The 24,283-nt window shown below is 34.8% G+C and overlaps 1 protein-coding gene across 1 annotated transcript; it reads right to left on the minus strand.

The window, feature by feature from the left end:
* Nucleotides 1-1,043: 1,043 nt before the first annotated feature.
* On the minus strand, nucleotides 1,044-24,283 carry LOC128536032 (SH3 domain-containing YSC84-like protein 1). The gene is made up of 10 exons (XM_053510172.1): nucleotides 24,195-24,283; nucleotides 17,370-17,480; nucleotides 16,324-16,437; nucleotides 15,056-15,120; nucleotides 14,632-14,744; nucleotides 13,259-13,387; nucleotides 12,998-13,148; nucleotides 9,824-9,893; nucleotides 9,515-9,559; nucleotides 1,044-1,282 (listed from the first exon to the last, which is right to left on the minus strand). Coding segments are annotated over exons 1-10 (990 nt in total). The 5' UTR covers nucleotides 24,196-24,283; the 3' UTR covers nucleotides 1,044-1,091.

Genomic DNA, 24,283 nt, shown 5'->3' on the forward strand with positions numbered 1-24,283 from the left:
TCCCAGAAGAGTTGAAACTGTTAAAGCCGCAAAATGTGGGCCAACATCATACTGGACCTTATTGATTAAGAATGGGATGTTACTCAAGTTCATATGCATGTGAAGGCAGGCAAGCAAATACTTTTGTCAATATAGTGTACATTATACATGCAACACATAAATTTGAAATAGTAGACTTATTATAATGGTAGTATTTACTGTAAAGTATAACAGTAGTGTGTGTGTGTGTGTGTGTGTGTGTGTGTGTGTGTGTGTGTGTGTGTGTGTGTGTGAGTGAGAGAGAGAGAGAGAGAAAGACACTGTACTTGTTTTATCAGATATTGGATAACTTTATTATTATAGCAGACATAAAATGTCTGTAAATAACTTCTCAGCCATTTTAAAAGGCAAAGCTATTTTAAACAATGCTATAAGACATAGTGAAAGGAGGAACACAAGTCATGATATACAGTCATTATCAAATAATCACAAACATCTTTTATTTGAACCACCCTTATAAAAATCTCAGTAACATGAGTAGTAAAATCAGTAGATCACATTACATTTAAATTAGTTATGCAGTAACTCCCATCCTTTGTGCCAATTTAATTTGATCTACTATTTATTTTCAAAAGCACTTGTGGCAAATAAAAATTATCATTCAAATTATTTATATATTTTTCAAGTACATCCTGAAAATATAATAAAACATTTTTGACATTTTGCATGCTGTTCAAGTCCACCAGTAGCTGATGGGAGAAGAAATACTTCCTTCATGTTAACAACATACTTCTAAAAACATCAGCAGCTAGCATCACAACAGATCACTTCATTCATTTTTATTAACTTCATAATAGTTGTGTATATTTTGTAAATAAAAGTTAGTAAGCTCATTTAAACGAATCCTGTAATTCAATTTAAAACACCTGAATACCCTAATTATGAACAGAATAACAACCAACCGCAAAATAAGACCTGTCAAATTTTGTACAGTAAACAAAAAATTAAGATATGAACCTCAAACATAAAAATCATTTTGTAATGCCGGAAAAAAAAAAAAAAACTTTCATTTTGGACTGATCTTTGGGGAAAAGGATCACTCATGTCCATGCTCAGTTAAGAGAGACAAAGTTGGCAGGAAAAATGCCGACCTTTCCCCTCAGCTCTCCCTCCCACCAGTCGTACTGAGAGTCCGTCTTTGTGATGACACTGATGCGATCACCTACAGCAAAACTCAAATCACCGGGCTGCTGCCCACTGAACTCATGCATGGCCGTTACTATAAGCATGCAACCGTCTTTATCTGTGGAGAGAGAGAGAGAAAGAGAGAGAGATCAATATGCATGAACCTGTACTACATTCTATACTGTGAATATCACTCCAGTTCAGTTTTATTTGCAAATCACTTTAAGAAAAAGATGCAGATTTGTGGAAATCTGGATTCAGATCTTTAGTGAGAAAGTAAAACCCATTTAACTATAGAATTGTTTGTTTGTCCAATATAAGAAAGGCTTTTAGCACAAAATTAATCATCACATTAATTGTCTGAAAATTATAAGGAATTTCTATTTTAAAATAGCAACACAATAAAATAATCAGGGCATTAGTGGCTCAGTGGTGGGTGTTTCGCCAGGGGTTCAATTCCCAGCCAGTGCCCAAACCCCAAAAACCATTGGATGCAATGCTGGTCCCAAGCCCAGATAAACACACATAGTAGACTGTACATTTCTATTTAAATGTAAAGTTTTTTCTGGGCTTTAAAAAAATTTTTTTTTTTAGATTAATAGTACATCATGTTCAAAAGGATGTCTGGATCCCAAGTTCTCACACAAACAAAGCCAGCTCGAATGCATACATATTCAGGTAAATATTCAAGTAAATATTTAAGAAATTCTTCTTTTTACTCAAATTTCTGTTAGTAATATAAATTTTAATAAAATCTGCATTAAACAATAAAAAAAGAATGCAAAATAAATGCATTTTTACCAGTATTCTAAAGCTTTTTAACTCCACTGTAGATAAATGCACCCTTTTTGAACCCACACATTTCAAGTGAAAATGTCACCCATGCATACTCTGTTAGATTATTTATTTAGATAATTAGCAGTTCTGAATAATAAATATCTCTAAGAACTACTTGCTTTCTCCCTGGTTTAGCCTGTAAAGACTAAAAGGCTACGATGAATAAAGAAAAATTAAGACAAGGACGCTGTCTATGAAAAAAAACAAGCCACTTTTCAAGCCAAGAAAAAATCAACCATGTTAAGTCTTCCGTTCCCAAACAGGTCATCAAAAGAAACTCTTGCATGAGGCCACACCCAAAGGAGAGCCGGGAGGGACCGGTTGGCCAAGTCAGCTGGAAAAGTTGCAGGCAGGAACAGCAATATTTCCGTTCCATCAGGAAAAAAGATAGAAACTCCTAAGACGTGATAACCTGGTTATTCAGTACATTCAGGTTTACAGCTGACTTCATGTTATTGCCACAATGTTGCTAAGTGTAGACCTGACCAACTGAAGCGATCCCAGATCATAGTGCATCCAGAGGCTTTTACAATGGGCACTATGACGCATAGCTTCATGCACCCATCGCTCCGGAATAGGGTCAATCCGGACTAATCAGACACTTTCCTGACCTTTTTCCATTCCGATTCTCCAACTTTATTATCCCTAGCAAACTTAAGTGCTTTTTCCAGATTGGTCTGACTAACAAGTGTTTTGTTTTGTTTTTTGACTACATACTGTAGCTGTTTAATCCCAATAATGTGAGTTCTTGTCACATTGTGCATGTGGAAATGCACTACTTTCACTAATAAACATAACTGTGATTTCTACTGCCAGTTTTTTACCTACCATCTTTACTAAATGTTTAATTCAATTCAATTCAATTCAATTTTATTTGTATAGCGCTTTTAGCAATTTTCATTGCCGCAAAGCAGCTTTACATAGTCAAAAGAATTATTTAAGTTTGTATGAAATGTGAATTTGTATGAATCAAAATTGACCATACTGCTGTAATTTCAAATCTCCTTAATTGTTTTCGGTGCTTGATGCCGGCCAATAATTTGCCCCTTCTGTAGTGACAACCTTTTTGTTTGAGGGAAGGGCATTGTGTTACTATACAGGTCCTTCTCAAAAAATTAGCATCTTGTGATAAAGTTCATTATTTTCTGTAATGTACTGATAAACATTAGACTTTCATATATTTTAGATTCATTACACACAACTGAAGTAGTTCAAGCCTTTTAATTATTTTAATATCGATGATTTTGGCATACAGCTCATGAAAACCCCAAATTCCTATCTCAAAAAATTAGCATATCATGAAAAGGTTCTCTAAACGAGCTATTAACCCAATCATCTGAATCAACTAATTAACTCTAAACACCTGCAAAAGATTCCTGAGGCTTTTAAAAACTCCCAGCCTGGTTCATTATTTAAAACCGCAATCATGGGTAAGACTGCCGACCTGACTGCTGTCCAGAAGGCCATCATTGACACCCTCAAGCAAGAGGGTAAGACACAGAAAGAAATTTCTGAACGAATAGGCTGTTCCCAGAGTGCTGTATCAAGGCACCTCAGTGGGAAGTCTGTGGGAAGGAAAAAGTGTGGCAGAAAACGCTGCACAACGAGAAGAGGTGACCGGACCCTGAGGAAGATTGTGGAGAAGGACAGATTCCAGACCTTGGGGGACCTGCGGAAGCAGTGGACTGAGTCTGGAGTAGAAACATCCAGAGCCACCGTGTACAGGCGTGTGCAGGAAATGGGCTACAGGTGCCGCATTCCCCAGGTCAAGCCACTTTTGAACCAGAAACAGCGGCAGAAGCGCCTGACCTGGGCTACAGAGAAGCAGCACTGGACTGTTGTTCAGTGGTCCAAAGTACTTTTTTCGGATGAAAGCAAATTTTGCATGTCATTCGGAAATTAAGGTGCCAGAGTCTGGAGGAAGACTGGGGAGAGGGAAATGCCAAAATTCCTGAAGTCCAGTGTCAAGGAGGCAATCAGCCTGTGGCACTGCTGAGGTGTTATGAAGGCATGCCACGCCGCATTGAAGCAGTCATTTCTGCAAAAGGATTCCCGACCAAGTATTGAGTGCATAACTAAACATAATTGTGTTTTGTATTAAAAACACTTTTATTGGTCGGATAAAATATGTTAATTTTTTGAGATAGGAATTTTGGGTTTTCATGAGCTGTATGCCAAAATCATCAATATTAAAACAATTAAAAGGCTTGAACTACTTCAGTTGTGTGTAATGAATCTGAAATGTATGAAAGTCTAATGTTTATCAGTACATTACAGAAAATAATTAACTTTATCACAATATGCAAATTTTTTTAGAAGGACCTGTATAATAAATGTTATACATTTTGTTGAGCTGTTTTTTTTTTTTTTACTTTCCATTTAAAATTTTGTGCACTTTTGAACACTATATGTTTTTTTAATTTACTATATGTTATTTTATTTAGTGTTTTATTATAAATCATGCATAGTTTTTTAGGATGCACTTACTAAAGTAGGTCCAATCACTACATCCATTAGCTGCATAAAAAGACAGTCATAGCTGACCACTTTTTGAATTAAAATTATCAAAAAACATCATGACAAACAGATCACCTAATTCCAAACATTAATGTGTTTTCATACTCAAGTCCTTGGTCATTCCCACCAGGCCTGAGTCATAATCCAGAAGTCATCAGCTGCTTTACGTAAAACATATTGGGTCATTACAGTTTTGTGGCATGCTCTTCTCAATGAGCCTAATGTGTCTGAACTAATGTGTCTGAATCAGAGATAAAAAATAAACAAAATTAACTACAATGAAATCAAAAGCAATTAAGAAAGTAAAAACAGGGAAATGAGTGAGACCAGGTAATAATTGTTCTAATAATAATAATAAAGGATCAGGACTCACATTAGAACAAGAGCTTGCCGAAGTGTACATAATTAATTTAACTGCATAGCCCAAAGAAGATGAATGACGGACGAGGAGACGTCTATCCATTCTATGACTAACCCTAACAACTTACTCACTAAACTTATAACGTCACAGCCCTCCATTTTGTCATTTCTTTACTGTAGGTACATGAGCACTTCTAAAAATAATCAGAGTTCAGTCCAAAATTGTTGTTGGTTTGAGTGAGTTAATTCAGTTTTACTCAGGAAGACTATCTGCTAAATTCATCTGTTGCAAGATGATATAAGAAAAAAGCTAAAAATTATAGTAATTATTGCATAAATGTATGTGTAAACAAAACAGTTATCTCTAGCTCACTTTAAAGAGTGTTCCACTTTATGGAACCCCATTTTCAGCAAGAGCCCAAACCACTCTTATTGTAGATATACATGGGAGGATGGTAATTTCCTTTAATCTCAGAAAAACCTTAAAAATATATGTGGCAGGACTTTTACTTTCTGAAGCTTTACTTCCAAAAAGCAGCACATGGCCTGACCAAGAATAACCTTTAAAAACAACTTAAAAAAAAAAGAAATATGTCACAATAATTGATTCAGGGTCTACATTAAGAGGCGAATCCTATACCAATTAATAGCACCATCAAGTGCTGTTTACTGACAGAATGCAAGCTCCCTGGCGCAGGTGCAACAGTGAAATCGGTGTGATTATAGATTCCAGCCTTTCATTTAAAGCACATGTAGATAATATCACCAGGATAGCATTCTTTCACTTCAGCATTATTGCCAAGATAAGAAATATATTTTGTCACTAAATGATGCAGAAAAACTAGTTCATGCTTTTATCACATCTAGGTTGGCAAATAGGCAAACTTTAGTTAGTCCAGAATGCAACAGCGAGAGTCCTTACTAGAACCAGAAGATATGAGCACATCACACCTATTTTATCCATGCTACATTCCCTCCCTGTGAAATTTCGCATTGATTTTAAATACTACTATTGACGTATAAAGCATTAAATAGGGAACTGCTTATAACTTATGATCCGCCACGCCTACTTCGATCAAAGGATGCAGGCTGCTTGTTAGTACCACGTGTTATGAAAATTCCAGCAGGGGGCAGAGATTTTTCTTACAAAGCCCCAAAGTTATGGAATAGTCTTCCAAATAGTGTTCGGCTAAAAAAGTCTAGGCTAAAAACCTATTTATTTAGCCATTTTTGTAAATATATTTGCCTTAGGTAAAAGGGCAGATCTAGGGGACTCATGGACGTAGAGGATTATGGTGAACTGGTATGTTTAGATGCTGTCTTTCCCACTCTCATTAATCACTCAGGTTTGTTGACGGTGAAGTGCTTGGTCGCTTTAAATCTCAGGGAGCCCTCATGTCTGTGTTTACTTCTGGATCTCCCTTTTAGGTACTGTATGATGTCATAGTTAGTCCTGCTGGAGTTCCTGCTTGCACTCTGCACTAAATATTCATTAACATTATACATTGTTTGACTGTGACCATACCTAACTGCCATCTCTCCTTCTCTTCTGCTCTCTCCTTTTCGATCTCTCTCCTCTTCTCTCTCTCTTTTTCCCTCTACCTGTCTCTCTGTCGACAGCTGTTCTCTGCGGACTTGTGAATTCAGTCGCTTGATTGTACAGTATACCCGAGCCTCGAACTGGACTCCATTTTAACTTTATCACATCTCCTGTTTTACTCACACAGTATGATGCAGATCAATCCCTGCTATCCGTTTCCATACAAATATGGATGGGTTTCCTGATGGTTTCCTTACAGTACCATCTCAGGAAAATTTTTCCTTACCACTGTCGCTGTTGTCCTCAGCTTGCTCATCAGGGACAATCTTATCACATTTCATACAAACTTAAATACTTATTTTGCCTAAATGCTTTTTTGCATCAAATTAAAAAGGTCCATTGTGATAATGAAAAAAAAATCTTGTTTACTTGGTTAAAGTTCTAATACAATATAAGAACAACCCCATGCTTATGTTAGAACAGAACATGTTTTTCATGTTACATTTTTTGCATATACCAGACACTAAACAAATTCAAAATGACAATTAAAACATTAGGATGTACACTGTGCTTTTATTTCTTTTTAGATTGCCCTAGTTTTTCATACAGTAGTTCTTTTCAGAAAAAAAAAACGGTCTCACAGAGGTTGTCACAAGAGTTGAGGTACTTTACATCATTCATTGTGAAGCACATCCTGCCCCTGTGTAAGCACTCTGGCATCTGTAATATAGCTGGGAGTGGGAGTACTGTACATGTGGGGTTGTACTGGTACTAATGGGACTTAAATAGTTAATTTCATGAAGTAGTTTATCCTTTTGTTTACTGCTTAAACACAGCAACACACTTCTGTTAATTAATTCCATAAAAATTCTTTTCTGTAACCTTGTTTTTAATTGAACCTTAAAAAGTTTAAAAGGAAACTAAAAGCCTACATAGAAGGAAAACATGCTGCCTAAATAGTTGCAGTCCCATTAAGATAATGGATGCAGGAGTATACACTGAAAACCCTAATAAGTTAATTGGACTAATTTGATTGAGTAAACTCGTTGCCTCAATTTAATTGAGTAATGGAATCTTCCAAAACTTGCATATTTAAGTTTATTTAACTTGGCGGTTTTGTAGACTGTACTTAAATCATTTAGTTCAACAAACTTAGCACTTATTTAATGTACTTAAAAAATTGCGTTCACTTGGTATAATAATTTTTTAAGTGTACTTATATATTTAAGTTAACTCAACATGAAAATGTAACTTAAACCTGTTAAACAATGTTCTTATATTTGACTGCAAGCTTTGTGCACACCAAACTGAAATAAAAAAAAAAAAACAGCATTTTTAAGCTTAGATTTTTTTTATTGACAAAGTGCCACAATTTTCCACCGGAAAGAATGTTGGAGAGTACTTTATTAGGCACACAGCATGTACGGCATGAGCAGCACATTCACACAGGGACCACCATCCAATTCAGCCTCAGCATGAACCGGCGCACATTTCCCACGTCACACACCCACACACACAAACAGGGCCGAAGCCACTAACCCAAACACCTTTCCCCAACATGGTGAACACACCGACATCCCCGCAAAGCATGCTGGTCGTCAGCCGCCGCCCCGCCCATGCCACATTCACATTTGTGAAAATTGAACTTTTGAAAATGCTTTTTCCCCCAAAGGATTAATCATGATTTTGAGTTCACAACACTTGAAATCTTAAGTTTATGCATTTTGATGGTAAATAAGTTAAATGAACTTATATTTTTAAGTGATGGGTCTAAAATGCAAAATTTTAAGTAATGTTTAGTCAACATTACTTGATTGTATAAGTAAAGACAACATTAGGGTTTACAGTGTACAGTACTCCATAAAGTATAGCTCGTTTTTCCAGGACGTGTCAGCAGTTAAATGTTGTGCCATTGGTGTTAATGTGGGAGCACACTGTCCCAGCCCTTTACTCAGAGACCTCCACCAGCTATTGGCCAGCAGTCTCTGTAATTTTTCCCTGTACTAATGATACTGTCATCCCTCTGTGGGAAAAAATGCAGACAACTACTGACATGACAAACAGAGAGGAGAAGAGATGGGAAAGCAGCCAGGGCCCCGCTCATCCCCTCTGCTTTAAAGATTATTTAGCAAAGGCTAAAAATGTGAAAAGCTTTTTCACATAGCGAAAACAAATGGATCTTTATCACACAAATCATTCACTCTGCTATGATAGGAATGCTTGGAGTCATGAAACTTTTAAATGATTAAAAATGACTACATTTCAGTAAAATTTATATTACTTGTAATCACTAGCAACTGTTTTTTTTTGCTTTCTTAAACATTATTTTTGTGGCATTCTTCTTATCAATAGTAAGAATTTTCTCATGGGTAATTAAACAAAAATTTATGGTAAATTAAACCATCAAGCTACACAGCAAACAGTGTACTGTATATGATCATGCAAGTGCTTATGGGGAATAAGAGGTTGAGGACTGTGATTCCTGCAAATGCAATTATAGATAAATCTGCATCAATTACATAGCAGTTTAGACCATTCCAAACTACCCTGTTATTTACAATATAAACAAATGTACATCATTGTTTCCCAATGAGGAATTATGGAAGTCTATATCTTAACAAATAATTCCAAATTTCAAAATGTATATGAGGCATCCAATAGTAGGTTTTGAGCCTCTGTAATTCTAAAAGACTACAATCTTTTGAAAATCTCCAGTTTTTATTTACCAACACCAGTTAGAGCCTCCAGTGCATGAAGGCAAAGAACAATAGAGTCTGAGTGCAGATACAGTATGTTGATGAATGCTACATTTATCTCTCAATGAAACAGTCAAATGTGATAGTTGTTTAAGAATTAAACACTTGGATGGGTTAAACCTAAAATACATATTTTTATTTGCTTAGAATAAAACGTACATTAATCAACTGTTTGGGTAATCAACCAAAATTTAAAACCCATCCTTACCTAGGGTGCCATTAGTTCTGGATCTATGTGGGGTAATTTTCCTGGACTTTAACAGTTATTTTCTTAATAGGTAAAACATCCTCATTTTTTATGTTCTCTGGTAATGATTAAACAAGTTTGGATTTCACCCACCTTGAAGACTGGGATAGAGAGGTGGCCTTGCTTCTGCAAAAGAAGCTGTGGATGAAGATTTAATGAATGAAGCTGTACAAAAAATAGTAAAAAAAAAAAAATATATAAAAAAAAAAATAATATATATATATATATATATATATATATATATATATATATATATATATATATACACCAAAATATTGCTTGCTACATCATGATTTCATCAAAAATTTAAAAGCTTTTTTTAGAAAGCTTTTCAAAATGTTAGGATGACAGTGCCAAAAGAAGGAACAGAAGTTTGTTCCTACTGTACATTAAGGCCCTTACCTTGAGCCCTTGGAGTGTAGGAAGATAATGATCTCTGGCTTGGGGGAGCTGGCCTAGCTGGGACTATACTCTGGAAGAATGAAAAGAGTTTGTATGTCACATGTTCTATAGAATCTACACACCAAAAAACATTTCTATACAAACTAATTTTACAATCAGACACCACAATTACACATGCTAATTTGGAATTATCTGAAAAGGCAGGTGTTTGAAACAAATTTGCCAACCTTCTTGTGTTAAATTTCTCAGCTATTTTCAATTTGAGTCTTAGTCTTAGTCCCGGGATAAATTTCCATGTTAGTTTTTATCATATTTAGTTTGGTCAAGTTTTATTCGACTAAAAGTCTAGTCATTTTAGTCTAGTTTTAGTCAGAGGAACCTGTACATTTTCACAATAAGATTATTATTATTAAATAGTTTTTAAAGGTTTTTTACAAAATAATTATCTTAACATTTTAAAATGTATGTTTTTATCTGATGTTTTCAGCTAATTGTATTTATGGCATGTCCACATTTTTTTAAACTACAAAACAATAGGAGCAGTATGGGCAGTGTCTTAAGACATATATATATGCACACACATGGACTGTTCTAGGGATAGTTCCTATGGGTCACAATCAATTGCTAACCTAATGTGTTTGGCAATGGTTTAACTATAAAATAGAATACATCACAACATAATCGTATTATCATGTGGTAACTTTTTTGTGGTAACACTTTCATGTGGTGCCGTATACAGCTTAAATCAAACTTCACTCATGCACACACATATATATAAATCTGCTCAAACAACTACATATAAAATGTAGTGATGGAAAGTTTGAATAATTTTAGTGACTTGGTTCTTTAAATTTTGTTCATAAACAGAATGAGCAGCTCACCTCTCATATTTTCTGGTCTGAATCGTTCATTCTTTTGTCACGTGACCCCTATAGACGCTATGCAGTGCATTACACAGGAAACAGAATGGAACGGTTCTTCTCATGAGTCTTCTAGACCGAGTCGTTCATTCTTTTAAATCTTTTGCATTGCAAAGCGTCTGTGGGATTCATACTGGAAGACTCATGGGGAGAACTGACTCTATGGGACTCACGTGACAAAAAGAACGATTCGGGCTAGGATACAGTGCATGCGCACTGAGCTTCTTTCCCCAAGAAAGAGGGAGAGGAGGAAAACCACAAACACATCCATATACTTATTTATGATGGAGTAAAGATAGTTAGAGTAACATTTCTAAAAATTAAAACTAGTGTTTTTATTTTCCTGCCTGCTTTGGGTCCCCAGTGGGCGGGCCAGACACAATCCGGTGCTGGGTGGTTCACTTGTGAGAGGGTGTTGTGTGGGCTCAGGTGCTCATGCCTTACTGCCATCTCTCTGTGCCCCATCACTGGTTCTACATTGCACGCCTTGCTTTTTTCATGCAGCACACACAGTTTTAGACACATATATCAGTTAAGAGGCCAATAAACAAAAAAAGGAAAAATTTAAAAAGTGGGCGTCTATATGGTGGCCTGGGGTGAAGGGCATCCTGAGTGGTCGGGGGATGTTTTTCGAAGCTTTGTGTCCTGTGGCATCTCTTTCTGGTGTCCCATTTGTAGCACATCAAGGCTGGAGGCCGATTCACGTCATGGCCAAGGGGGTATCCAGGGCAGCTTTATTTAATAACAACAAATTATTATTATTATAATTATTATTATTTGCTCTCTTCCGTCTAACTCCCCTATTATTCTTGATGTTTTTCCCTCTCCTTAACCCCTCCAATTTCTACTGTTGAGTTTTAATCATGATTCTTCTTCTTCTTCTTCTTATTATTATTATTATTATTATCATTATTACTACTTTGTCACTTCATTCTCTCACTTCTATTATACTTGATAATAGTAATAGTAACATATGTCATGTGAATAATAATTACATTTCCAATAACAATAATAAATTATTATTATTATCATTACAAGACCATCATCATCATGTTACACATTTAAAATATTTCATTCACCTACATACACTACTTTCACCCCTACAGTCAGATGCACACAGACACGCACACACACACACGCATGCACACACGCACACACACGCACGCACAGGAATTATATTTAAAAAAAAAAGAAAAGAAAGAAACTAAAAGTCTAAATAGTTGCTTTGTTTATTTCTCATAGGGTTCATGTATAGGGTACTGTAAGTAGCCTACACCCCAATTTGGGAAATAATTTTAGCAATAATTTGGGAAAATAGAAATCTGTCTCTTTAAGCACAACTTAAACAGCACTGACATTGTGTGTGACGCAGCATTGCTACCAGTCTTGGTTTTACCAGTATTTATTCCAGAAAATTATTTATTTTTAAAGGGATGTATATTGTTTGGTTTGTCATATGGCTGATTTTACATAGTTATATTTTATACATCTACTGTATTTTTACATACTGTAGCAAGCCTTACAGAACTGGTTGTGATGAGAAAAAAAAAGAAAACTATAGCTTCTCTAAAAAGTTGCTTGCTATGGGACAGTCAGTCTTTTTGTCTGTCGATTGGTTCTGTTAGATTATTTGCAGGTAAAAAGTATCAACACTAATGTGACGTGATGGAAAAATGTTTTCAAGTGTGTCAAGTAAGTTAAATAAGAGAAGTAGCAAAGGAGAGACAGTTTTTAAAGAGATTAAACATGAAGTAATTTACATTTAGGCATTTGGCAGACACTCTTACCCAGAGCGACTAACATTTTTATTTCATTACACATCTGAGCAGTTGAGGGTTAAGGGCCTTGCTCAAGGGCCCAACAGTGGCAACAGTGGCAACCTAGTGGTTGTGGGGTTTGAACCTGGGATCTTCCAAACCCTAGTCCAATCCCTTAACCACTGAGCTACCCCTGGAGTAACAAGTGATATACAGAGATGTAAAGTCCAATTGGGCCCATCTTTTTAAAGTATGTGCAAAGGTTGCCAAACATCTGTTGGACTAAAGAATGATAATCTAAAATAATGTGAATAGTTTAGTTAAAGTCAGTAAAGCGTCTCAGAGTAGGACTTCACTCCTAAAAATGATGCCATTTTGGTCCCACTTTTACGAGTAGAAGTTGAGAGCAATTTATCAAGATTCTTAAAGTAGGAAAATCACTTCCATCTCCACTTAAATGCACCAAATAAAACAGATGTCTGACAAGGAACACTGACCTTCTTATTAGGATTCATGTACTTGTTCTGCCAATCAGTGGTGTACTTTTCAGTGTAATCCTCCAAAATAGCATACAGGTCATAGGCTTCTGGAGGTGGTTCCACATCTCCATTGAGAATAGCAGATGCACGAATTTCTTGACCATAGAACCTTCCAGAAAACAAATGAAAAACATTCAGCAAAAAAAAAAAAAAACAGTGTACAAAACATTGTAAAATAATGAATTACCCAAATTATAGTAAAAGCTTAACATCATGTACTTTCTGTTAGTGTCTTTACGTTCCATCAGGTAGGAGCCAATGAGAGAAACTCCGACATAGAGGCCACGTGACTTGCAATAGGAGTAGACAGCCGCCGTGCTTTTGAATGCCACATCCGCCTCCAAATTTCTGTTAAAAACATTTAGACGGGTTTGTCTACGTACCTGCACTGCATGAAACCTATTCACAAACAATAACCTGGCAATCATAGGCAATTCTCCCAAAATGATTAGCTGTGAGCACTCAAACTCGTTTATAGATTTTTTACATTAATAAATATTTAGATTCACATGGCAACACCATAAACCTAGAAAGTAATATAAATACAGAGAGCACTGTTTTAATTAGGTTAATTATTTAACTATTTAAACAAATTACCATGCACACACACACAAAAAAATTAAAGTATTTAAATCAAACTACCTTTTTTTAATTTGGTAAAGTGCTACAATACCTGTCATTATATATAATTCTTACCAAAAAGAAAAAAAAATGCTTCCTGTGCTTGCTTATGCTGGTCTCATAGGCGCCAAAATAAAAATTAACACAATGTAACAGACAGCTGTATTTATCTCCTTTACAGAGGGAATAAGAGCTCATAAATATATATTAATAAACATATATTTATGAGCTCTCAAATGTATGATTAATAAAATGCTTTAATGTGATAGGGAACATAAAGATTGGACTTTGGACGAATGGAAAAAAATCATGTTGAATAATGAGTCCAGATTGACCCTATTTCAGAATGATGGTTGGGTCACAGGGTAAGATGGGAAGTGCATGATGTGATGCAACCATCATGCATAGTGTCTACTGTACAAGCCTCTGAAGCAGTGTTATTTTATAGTGTTGCTTCAGTTGGTTCAGCAACATTATGTGGTTATAAAATAAATTCAGCTGATGACCTGCATGTACTATGAACAGATTATAGCATCAATGGATTTTTTCTTCCCTGATGGCAGTTATATTCCAGGACTCAAATTGTGAAAGAGTGGTACCAGGAGTGCAAGTTATAATTTACACACACAGGTTGGCCACCACATTGTGTGCGGTAATGAAAGCTAAATAAAGTAGAATTAAATCTTTAAGTGTGTAATTTGTTTATTTATTTGTTGGCCAGGCTGTGAAGAATTCAGACAAAAAATATGGCCAAAAATAACTGTGAAATGGCTGCGTCAACATCTCTAGTAGTGCAAATAATAATCTACTGTAAATGAGCCATCCAGAACATCAAGACATTTGCATGCTTAGCACAAGTCCAAGTGTACTCAAGTTCATAAAGCACTGCTAAAGACTTAATTACAAACGCGGGCAAAGTGCTACAAATGTTAAACATGACAGGTAAAGGATTGTCTCCTACTGTACTGTACCTGCCAAGAGGGCCAACAGCCACAGTTAAATTCCCTCCAAATGTAAGGTTTTCACCTTTGCTAAAAGCTTCCACAGCTCGCCGCTGATTCAAGATTATGACAACGTCAGATGCCTAAAGATGAAAAACAGTTGTAAGCACCACTATATATAAATATAAACCACTACGATCCTAATGTCAAAAACTCCTATCAAAACATAAACAGGACCAGACAAATTGCGGGTCAAAGAACAGGATTAACATGCCCATGGATTAGGTTTATGATTCCATATCTACAACCTTTACTGCAGAGCCTGCAAACAGTCATCATTAAATATGATACGTTTTTCATTCCCCATATTAATAAAAGGTCATTTCAGATTTGAAATAGAGAAAGTACATGCCTGTGAATAGTGAGATAAATCAGATTTAGGCAAAAAACATACCTCCAACCCAAACTGAAAGCCTCCACCGAGACCAGCGATACCAATGGCTGTGGGAGCTGACCATCCTACGTAAATTACACAACAAAAACAAAAAATGTCATGTTCACTGAGTTGCCTTTACATTTTATAGATACAGTATATTCATATAAAAAATATTCACAAACTCTGGAACATGATGTTTAAATAGAATATGCACTGCCTATCTAAAAAAATTATTAAAAATAACAGATGCTGTGTTAGTTACTGTATACACTTAAATTTTGTTCAACTGCCATTAGTACTGATTACGCCCCACAATGTAGTGGCCAAGTCATTTGTAAAAATAAATCTGCATGCAACTAGTACCACTCCTTTACCATTTTTCTGCATTGATGGGATAACCTGATCATTCAGTACATTCAGGTAGTCAGATGACCAACTTATTGCCACATAATGACGCTGAGCCTAGAACTGACCAACTGAAGCAATCTTAGATCACACCACTGCCTCCAGTGGATTGTACAGTGGGCACTATGCACGATGGGTGCGCACTGACTCATGTGCTTCATTGTCACTGCAATCATTTTAATGTTTTCTTTGCCTGTTAACAAGCCAATAAATTGACCCTTCTAAAATTTTGATGATTTTTTTATGTGGCCAGGCAGTGTATGATCATACATGGTCACATGCGGATGTTTGATTGAATATTGTGCATAAATTCATTAAAGAACAGTTAGAACACAACACATCCAAGACCAATGATTATCATAAGATAAGAAAAAATGTTAAATGGTCAGGCTATAAATAAATTTAACATTTGCATACATGCAATGCTTTAGTATGAGTCAACTATAAACTAAATGATACTATAAATGTACTATTAGTAAATATCAGCAATTACACAAGTAGCATTTGATTCTATCATGGCAATAAAAACAAAGTGGTTTGGCTTCATTTAACAGTCAACCATTCTTATAATTTGGGAGTATAATATTTATCATGCAATAGATGTGATCAATGGATTTCAGAAACCCTTGCTCATTTCTGTTGCTAATGCTCCCACCCTTTCAAAAAAGGCATACTATCTTTACAAATAAACTGAGAACTCATAAAACAGCTCAGAAATTATTGTTCTTGCATGCATTTTAACAGTTTAAATTGGATTTCCTTTGCAATATTTATAGAGACACAATTTTATTGGCTTGCTTTAGCTTTATTAGTATAATTTCCATTGGTGCAAAAAAAAAAAGGCTTTATTAATAAGGTGTTTAAAAATAAAGTCAACTTACTTCCATCAGGAAGACGAGCAATCACTATCCCACTACCCCCTCGAGCAGTGATCAAGAATCCTGCTTTGACGATAGATAAGATTGCCAGTCCTTTGGCTTTGGCGATCACATGGGCTTAATTGGACAGAAAGAAAAAGGACAGCAAGGTCTATCAATAAACAACTGAAGCTCCTTAGAGTTATCTCAAAATATGACAAAGGTCTGTCATTTTTAGAACATGGTTAACAAGAGAGAAGCAAAAAAGCCTGAAATATTTTTTTTAAATATGGTTATTTAGTGCATCATACTATAAAAGCTTGAAAGCCATAAAGTTATTATTTGGAATGAGAATTAATTAAATGTATTTAATTTAAAAGCACATACTGAATCTTGAGCTGTACATTACTAGTTATATAAAGGAAATGTACATTGCTTTATATTATATAGTGAATATACAATAGCAAGATAGTAACTCTGGCACATTCACACATGAATTAAATTAAAATCAAAATCTTTGACAAAAATACCTTGACTGCAAATACATACACAGGAATTTCATTCCTCAAATCTTTAAGTCAGGATTTAGACCTGATCACAGTTCGGATTAAAGTGGTAAATGACCTACTAGTGGTCCAATCCAATCAGTTGTGTCATCTTGCTTGCGTTTCAAGAATTTGTAGAATAACTTATCAAAAATTTGTTGGGCTTAAGGGAACTAGCTCAGGCTTTATTTCATTAATTATTAAGTTTGTAGATGTAAATGTTTTTTTTTTTCAGGAAAAAAAAAATTAAAACCTAATTTAACTTTTTAAAAGACTGTGAAGATGATGGTGATTTTATTAACACATGATTAAACGCAGTAGTTTCTAAAAGCTGCATCAAGTTGGGAGAATGAGTAACTAAAATGATAATTATTAACATTAATGATTCGCAATCGTTCACTTATGACAGTTTAAAAAAGGTATTCTTTTGTTAGAGCTTTGTGCTTTGTGCTCTGATAGGAAATGAATAATAAAATAAATGACAAAGAATTAAATGAAATAAAGTAACTGATAAATGTTGTTTACCTGGAATAAGCTTATCAGGGCCTTCTCTGTTGGAAATCTCAGTGAAGCCCCGCAGGATTTTAGCAGCCTTTTTAGCTTCAGACTTTAAGTTTGATGGAATTGGGTTGTTCACTGTAAATCAACAAATGTACATTACAGTATATTTACAGTGGATATAAAAAGTCCACACACCACATGTAATGTAAAAAATTAGATCAAAGTAAACAATTTCAAAACTTTTTCCACCTTAATTGTGTATATAACCTGTACAACACAATTGAACCTACTGTAAACAAAAAAACAAAAATAGAGTAATAATAAAATAATAAAAATAACTTGGTTGCATAAATATACAGACCCTTAAACTAATGCTTTGTTAAAGTGCCTTTCGATTTTATTATGAAGCTCAGCCTTAATACAGCACTCAGTATCCCTCCATATTATAAAAGTATAATTTTATGTCAGTTCATTAGCTTCATGAGCACAGCTCGTCACATCAGTAATCATAGGAGCTAAAACTGACTTTAGATAGAGACTGGCTTCACTGGACAACCATACACAGAAAAGGTCAGAATGTTATTGCGATACTGTTTGTGTCACCATAGCCATACCAAACTCTACTAATTACTTTTTAACAAAAAACAACAACAAAAAAAATTATTATAATAATTATGGGAGTGTCCAACTGTAAATCTATATCTATTGTATGAGTACTAGCACAAGCTAAACAGGTATATTTGTTGTACCATTTAAAATTTTTGTACCTTCCAATTAATACCCACCTAACATATCTACTTACATCTTCCCAAGGTAAATGCTTTAAATTAAAATATCATGAAAAGTTGACTTATTTCAGTAATTCAAAAACTCATGTTAGATTCATTACACACAGATGGATATATTTCAAGTGTTTATTTCTTTTAATTTTGATGTCTTTGGCTTACAGCTAATAAAAACCCACAATTCGGTATCTCAGAAACTATTACATTTATATAGAGTATGCTGCAGTAATTTGGCAGTCACTGTTACCCTGTGCACAACAGCTGGTAGATCTCACATCTAGCAACTTTTTGGTAGGCACAGAACTCTTTCTATGCTTTTCTATGCTGAAGAACGCTGATTAAATCACTTATATTCTGATAATGTGTTTAGACTATGTCACTTTGTCTTCTATTGTTTCCAATGATAAAATCCACTGGCCAACAAATGATTATTTTGATAATCGTTTCATCTATCGATTATGGAAACAATTACCCAATTAATCCCATTACTACTGTCACAATTACTTAATAGCTCTTATTTAGCTAACAGCTTTGGCATTTTGTATCATAGCAAATTTCCCTATAAGAACTTTGATGATTCACAAAAATATTAATATAAAAATAATTAATACAAAATATAAAGCAAAAAATAGAACAAATTAATCTGCACTTTACCGTTAAAAAGAATCATGATTAGTGACACACACACACACACACACGCACGCACACACACATCCCTTGAATCACTCCTCTAAACAGATTGCTCCTCCGAACTGCTACAGCTATTTTTACAGAGCAGGGGGGCTTGCACACATACACACATAACGATCCTTTATATGACTCGTGAATCACAAATCCCTCTCTTCATTTACTTGGATTAGAGTCCTAGGTTATCTTGTTGCTTACAACAACATAGATAAACAACATAGAAAGATAAACACAATCTAAAAATTACACCGTTTAGTTGTTAACTAGTATCTGTATGGACGAGTAGCTGACTGATTACAAGATCATCTGCTTATGTAGATTTACACGACCTATTAGTGAATAAGTGACTCATAAAGCAAAACAAAAAGGATCTAAAATGCAGATGCTTGAGGCAATTAATAATGTAATTATTTTTTAATTTATATTAACCAGAGATAATGACACATTGCAAATGCAGCTTCCTTCCAGTAACAGAGAGCGCAAATATTTGCTTTCAGTGCCAGCCCATCCAACAGGCAATACAGGCGGTCGCCTAGGGCCCGCCTTACAACAAGGGCCCCATGCACATTATTAAAAGCAATTAATTCTTACCACAATAGAACGTGAATACATAAACATTTAATTATACGCGCATGGACCCATTAAACATGGTATAATTCACAACAATGCTGAGAAAATAAAAACAATAGCTCTGTATCATTACCACACGACAAATTGCTGAAAATTATAATAAAAACAAAACAGTATAAATAAAAGCATAAAAGATTTGAAACGATATACTGGAAGAACTGGAGTGCTGTAATAATCATAGTATTCGTATACATAGATTCCATTATCTCTTTAAATTGCTCATGTTTGATTAAAAATGTACTATTTTAAATATGCCCTTACCATTTATTAATGTTTCAATGCTTATTAGGCAACTGCATGAAAGAAAAGGTTCTGTTAAAAATAAAGCTCCTGATATTTAAATTTTTATGGTAATATGGATTTAACTGATTTGTGTATTGCCTCTTACAATGTTGTTGTCTCGTTGCCGATTTTATACAGTGCAAGTGTATAGGCTAAATGTGTAGTTAATGTCTGTGTATGGTAGCAGTATGTAAAGTTGCTGAACTAACTTACAGTAAATGTGCCTGTCTTTGCATGCACGCTTTTAAGAGTAAGTGCTATGTCATTTGGTATTGCTACATTACCTGGATGATAGCTAACAGCAGCGGAAGAATAAACTGTACAGTACAGTGAGCAGCTCAGGATAGCAACTACTGTAGCTCAACATGTAAAAAAAAAAAAAAAAACATTTACAGAAATATAAATTAGATTTGGAGACGGGGAACCCATGGTTTAATAGCGCATGATTATTTCTCATCATTGTTACAGGCACAATTTTATTGTGGTAGAATTTGCTCATACAGATAGTTTGTGTGTATACAGTAGGTGTGTGATATATTTTAATATGACAATTACATATTAAACATAAATATGTTAAGAAAAATAAACATGTGTATGTCTAAGATTTCTTTTAGCATTTAATTAAAGCAAAAAACTGCCTTTTTAAACACATTCTTAATTGCAGACACTGAAATGAGATACTCTATTACACCAGTGGGCCCAGTTTTCATGATCTCGTCTAGGGCCTCACAACCCCACAGGCCGGCACTTACTGCTGTGATCAGATATTTAAAATTTGACGTAGGACTAATTTTAGAAGGTGAATTTTGTGTGATGACAGTTAATGCGAGAAGTAGTTAAAGTGTCGGAGCTAGTTAATGTTCGAACATGCAAAACAGTGACAGAATGATCAATACTAAATGTAATAAGGAAGAGATGAGCTCCAAATGACCAAGGATTAAATTTGAAAACACATATTTATTATTATTATTATTATTATTATTATTATTATTATTATTAATATTGTTGTTGTTGTTGTTATTATTATTATTGTTGTTGTTATTGTTATTCATCAACTAAATAATACAGAGGCCCTTTTAATATATATAGAAAAAAAAATCTAATTTTTTTTTTCGTTATTTTATTTATATACAAAAGAGGGTGATACAGTGATAGTCATCTAATGCTAGACAAATAAATAAAATAACAAAGACAAATACTTGAACTTGCAGGCCACCAGGATAAGCACAGCTGTTCATATAACAGATTAGAGATATCTAATCTAAATCTATATCTCTTGCCCAAAGACAGTAAAAGGGGAAAAGCTTCTCTCTTTTAATTCCTATGACCTGGTGATAAGTCAGATGAAAATTTCAGGACAGCCTTTGGTCACTCTTCTTTCAGATACAATGACATAACCAAGCTGATATAAGGTGTGTGTTAGAATATTTCCCACTTATTTGAAACACGACTGGTCTGACTGAATTACTGTAAATTACTTTGACAGCGTTCCTTGTGTGACTCACAGCACCTGACTTAATAATGCTTTTGTTTTCATTGTTAACCATTCAACAATTCTGCACCCTATAGCATAAAGGTTGTAAAATGACATCAAGCAGACAGGAATGAGAGTAATGGGAATCTGTACATTAACTGTATGTCTAACTTTTACAGGCTACAACAATAAATGAAATAAAATTAAGAAATCTACATGTTCAAATGTAATTTTTAACAACAAACCTTGCCTTACATAAGTATGTAGAGTAACAACACTGAAGCTCTGTCTTAAATTGCACCCATGAAAATACAGCAGTGTTAAAGTCATTGTTTTTATTTAAGGCACAGTAGCCTGTAATTTATTTTGCATTAGCAATATATACAAATTTGACTGCTCCAATATCATATGGAATGCAAACACTAGCCCATTTGGTCCAATCCCACATAAGAGCTACTGTAGCACAAATTACTGTAAGAGCTAATGCTGGCTATAATAGAAAAGTGTCAGAACACATACTGGACAGCTTTCCAGGTAGGGCTACAGTACAGTATGTGTAGGACAAGACCTGTCAGAGGTCTTGTCCTATGCTGAGCAATGTCCCCCAACAAAAGCATCAACAATAGGCACGTTCTGGCACCAGGATTCCCTATGGGAAATAGGCAACCCAGTGTTTAGCACTGGACCTGCATTGATAGCATTGATGTAAACATTACTTGGGTAACAACTACCTAAACATCATCCAAAGACACCTGTTTATGGCAATGGTATTTTTCACTGTCAGTGGTGTCTTATGACATTCTGCCATTCTGCAAAAACTATAAAGAAATGATTTAAGGACCATGACAGTGTTCAAGGTGTTGACCTGGCCTCCAGTCTTCCCAGAGTGCTCGAGCACTTATGAGATGTGCTAGACAAATAAGTTTGATTCATGGAGACTCCGTGTGACCACTTACAGAATTTAACTTAACTTAACTTAAAAGAGTCCATGTTTTGAAGCTGTTTTGCAGCACAAGGGGGAGCGACCAAGTACAGTAGTAGGAAAGTGGTTTTAATGTTATGGCCGATGTTTGACACAACCCAAACTAACATGTAAGTCTGTTGGACCATTCCCATTGCTACAGTAGAAAAGTCTTCCTGCCTTCCTGTCCCCAAGAAATAAATGGGCAGCAGCCTGCTAGGAACCATACAACCCATTGCTGCCTTGAGACATACCAGTGTCAGTCTAAAAAAATTTTTATTATGTGAGAAGAATCTCTTAAAATATACCTAAATTCTTTAAAATATACTGATTCTTTAATTTAAGCATCACTCATAGAGGTGCATAAGATAAAAAAAAAACTTAATCTTAAGATACCTGTTCAGTTTTCACAGGTGAATATTAGGGTTTAAAGTCAATAGCCTTCAGTCATCCGTGTTGATTCAGGTAGAGAAAGTACAACACGTTGTACAAAGACGTAGAATTTTTTTTTTGTGACTGTGAAAATCCAATCGCGAAGAAAATTTAAATGATTCACCAGAGATCTTGTTTAGACAGAAGTCCCAATCACAGATTTCCTGGCAGATGTAACAGAACTTACACCAGGAAAACCACCACTACACAGTGTAGTCAGTGTATCAGTGTCCTGGTCTGTCCACAGTCATTAGGAGAAACTTTGGAAAGTAAAATCTTAAGATTATTGATACATTATACTTATAAACTATTATTAGTCAATAATTTTTTCTTAAGTAAGAAGATTTCTTTAAGGAAGTTCGCAAACACGCCCAGATAGTCACTTATGAGTCACTTAGCCGGATTAAAATGAAATGATGTACAGTGTTAAAAAATGTCCAAACAATTTATAAACTTCCTGAACCCATCCTTATTTTATACACCAGCATTCTTCATTGAATGACTCCTCCTATTTTTATTTACTTGCATTGCCCTCTATTCTTTATTTGTTTATATTTAATGCTAATTCAATGTTAATGACAAAAATATATAGTTTGATTCACTACAGTTTCATTTAAGTTGCTTCTGTAAAAACATAATTAATGAATAAAATGCACAAAAAGTATTTAAACTTGTACAATCCATGTAGAAATGAGCTTAGCAATAAAAAAAAGAGCAGGGTTAAAAAGGGACCAGTTTTGGGCCTTGGATGTCATGCAAGCAGCAGACAATACTCATTTAAGATCAAAAAGGACAAATCAGCTGTTCGTCCTTTTTTGGAATATTTTGTACAATAGGCAACACAACTACAACATAAATTAAATAAATATATGAAAAAAAAAAGGTTAACACCAACATTAACAGTACTGCCCACCAGTACGACTTTATACAGATTAGTCACTCTGGTATTACTCAGGATCATGAATAGGATATAAATGATATTCCAAAATTTAAAAATATTTTTTTAAATACTAAACAATTATGGAATTATACCATTACCTTGTCTAATTTAGTTTGACAATGAGCCCAACATTGGCCACCTCTTGAAGTGCTTTTTAAGCAGACATTAGCGACAAATAATCATGATGACACAAAAAACATCTCCTGTAAAAATATATCAAGTTATGTTTGCTAAGGTTCTCTAAAAAAAAGTTATCCCTGAAGAAAGCCTTTGTTCCCCCTGAACTCAGGATACTATAGTCTTGGCAATTAAATCGGCCATTCTAATGTTAACAAAGTGATAAGGCTTTTCTAGGTCTGTTGTAGCTTTTCACACTAGTTATGTTTAAGTATCAATTAGTTCACCGGAACGTAATCAAAATAAGGGTTTGTATTTTAAGTAGCCATTTAATTACAGTAGTACGATTCTGTTAAGATTATCTTAGAATCTTTGAGTTGTCCTGCCAAACTGCAGCACTAATACCATTTCATATGAAGCATCTGATAGGAACAGATGCTTCCTAAACTAGGAACAGGCTACTTTTATTAGAAATGTCAAGCGAGTGTACACCGTCTAAACTGCATAATAATCAAATGAGAAAACTTTCTTTTGTACTTACTTTTTACTGAAAGCAGTCTTTGTTTTGACACTAAATATCAGAATTCTGACTTCTCTCACCTGGCGCAAGTAAAACTACCTTCACTTCTG

Source organism: Clarias gariepinus, chromosome 13, assembly GCF_024256425.1.
Source record: "Clarias gariepinus isolate MV-2021 ecotype Netherlands chromosome 13, CGAR_prim_01v2, whole genome shotgun sequence".
NCBI lineage: Eukaryota > Metazoa > Chordata > Actinopteri > Siluriformes > Clariidae > Clarias > Clarias gariepinus.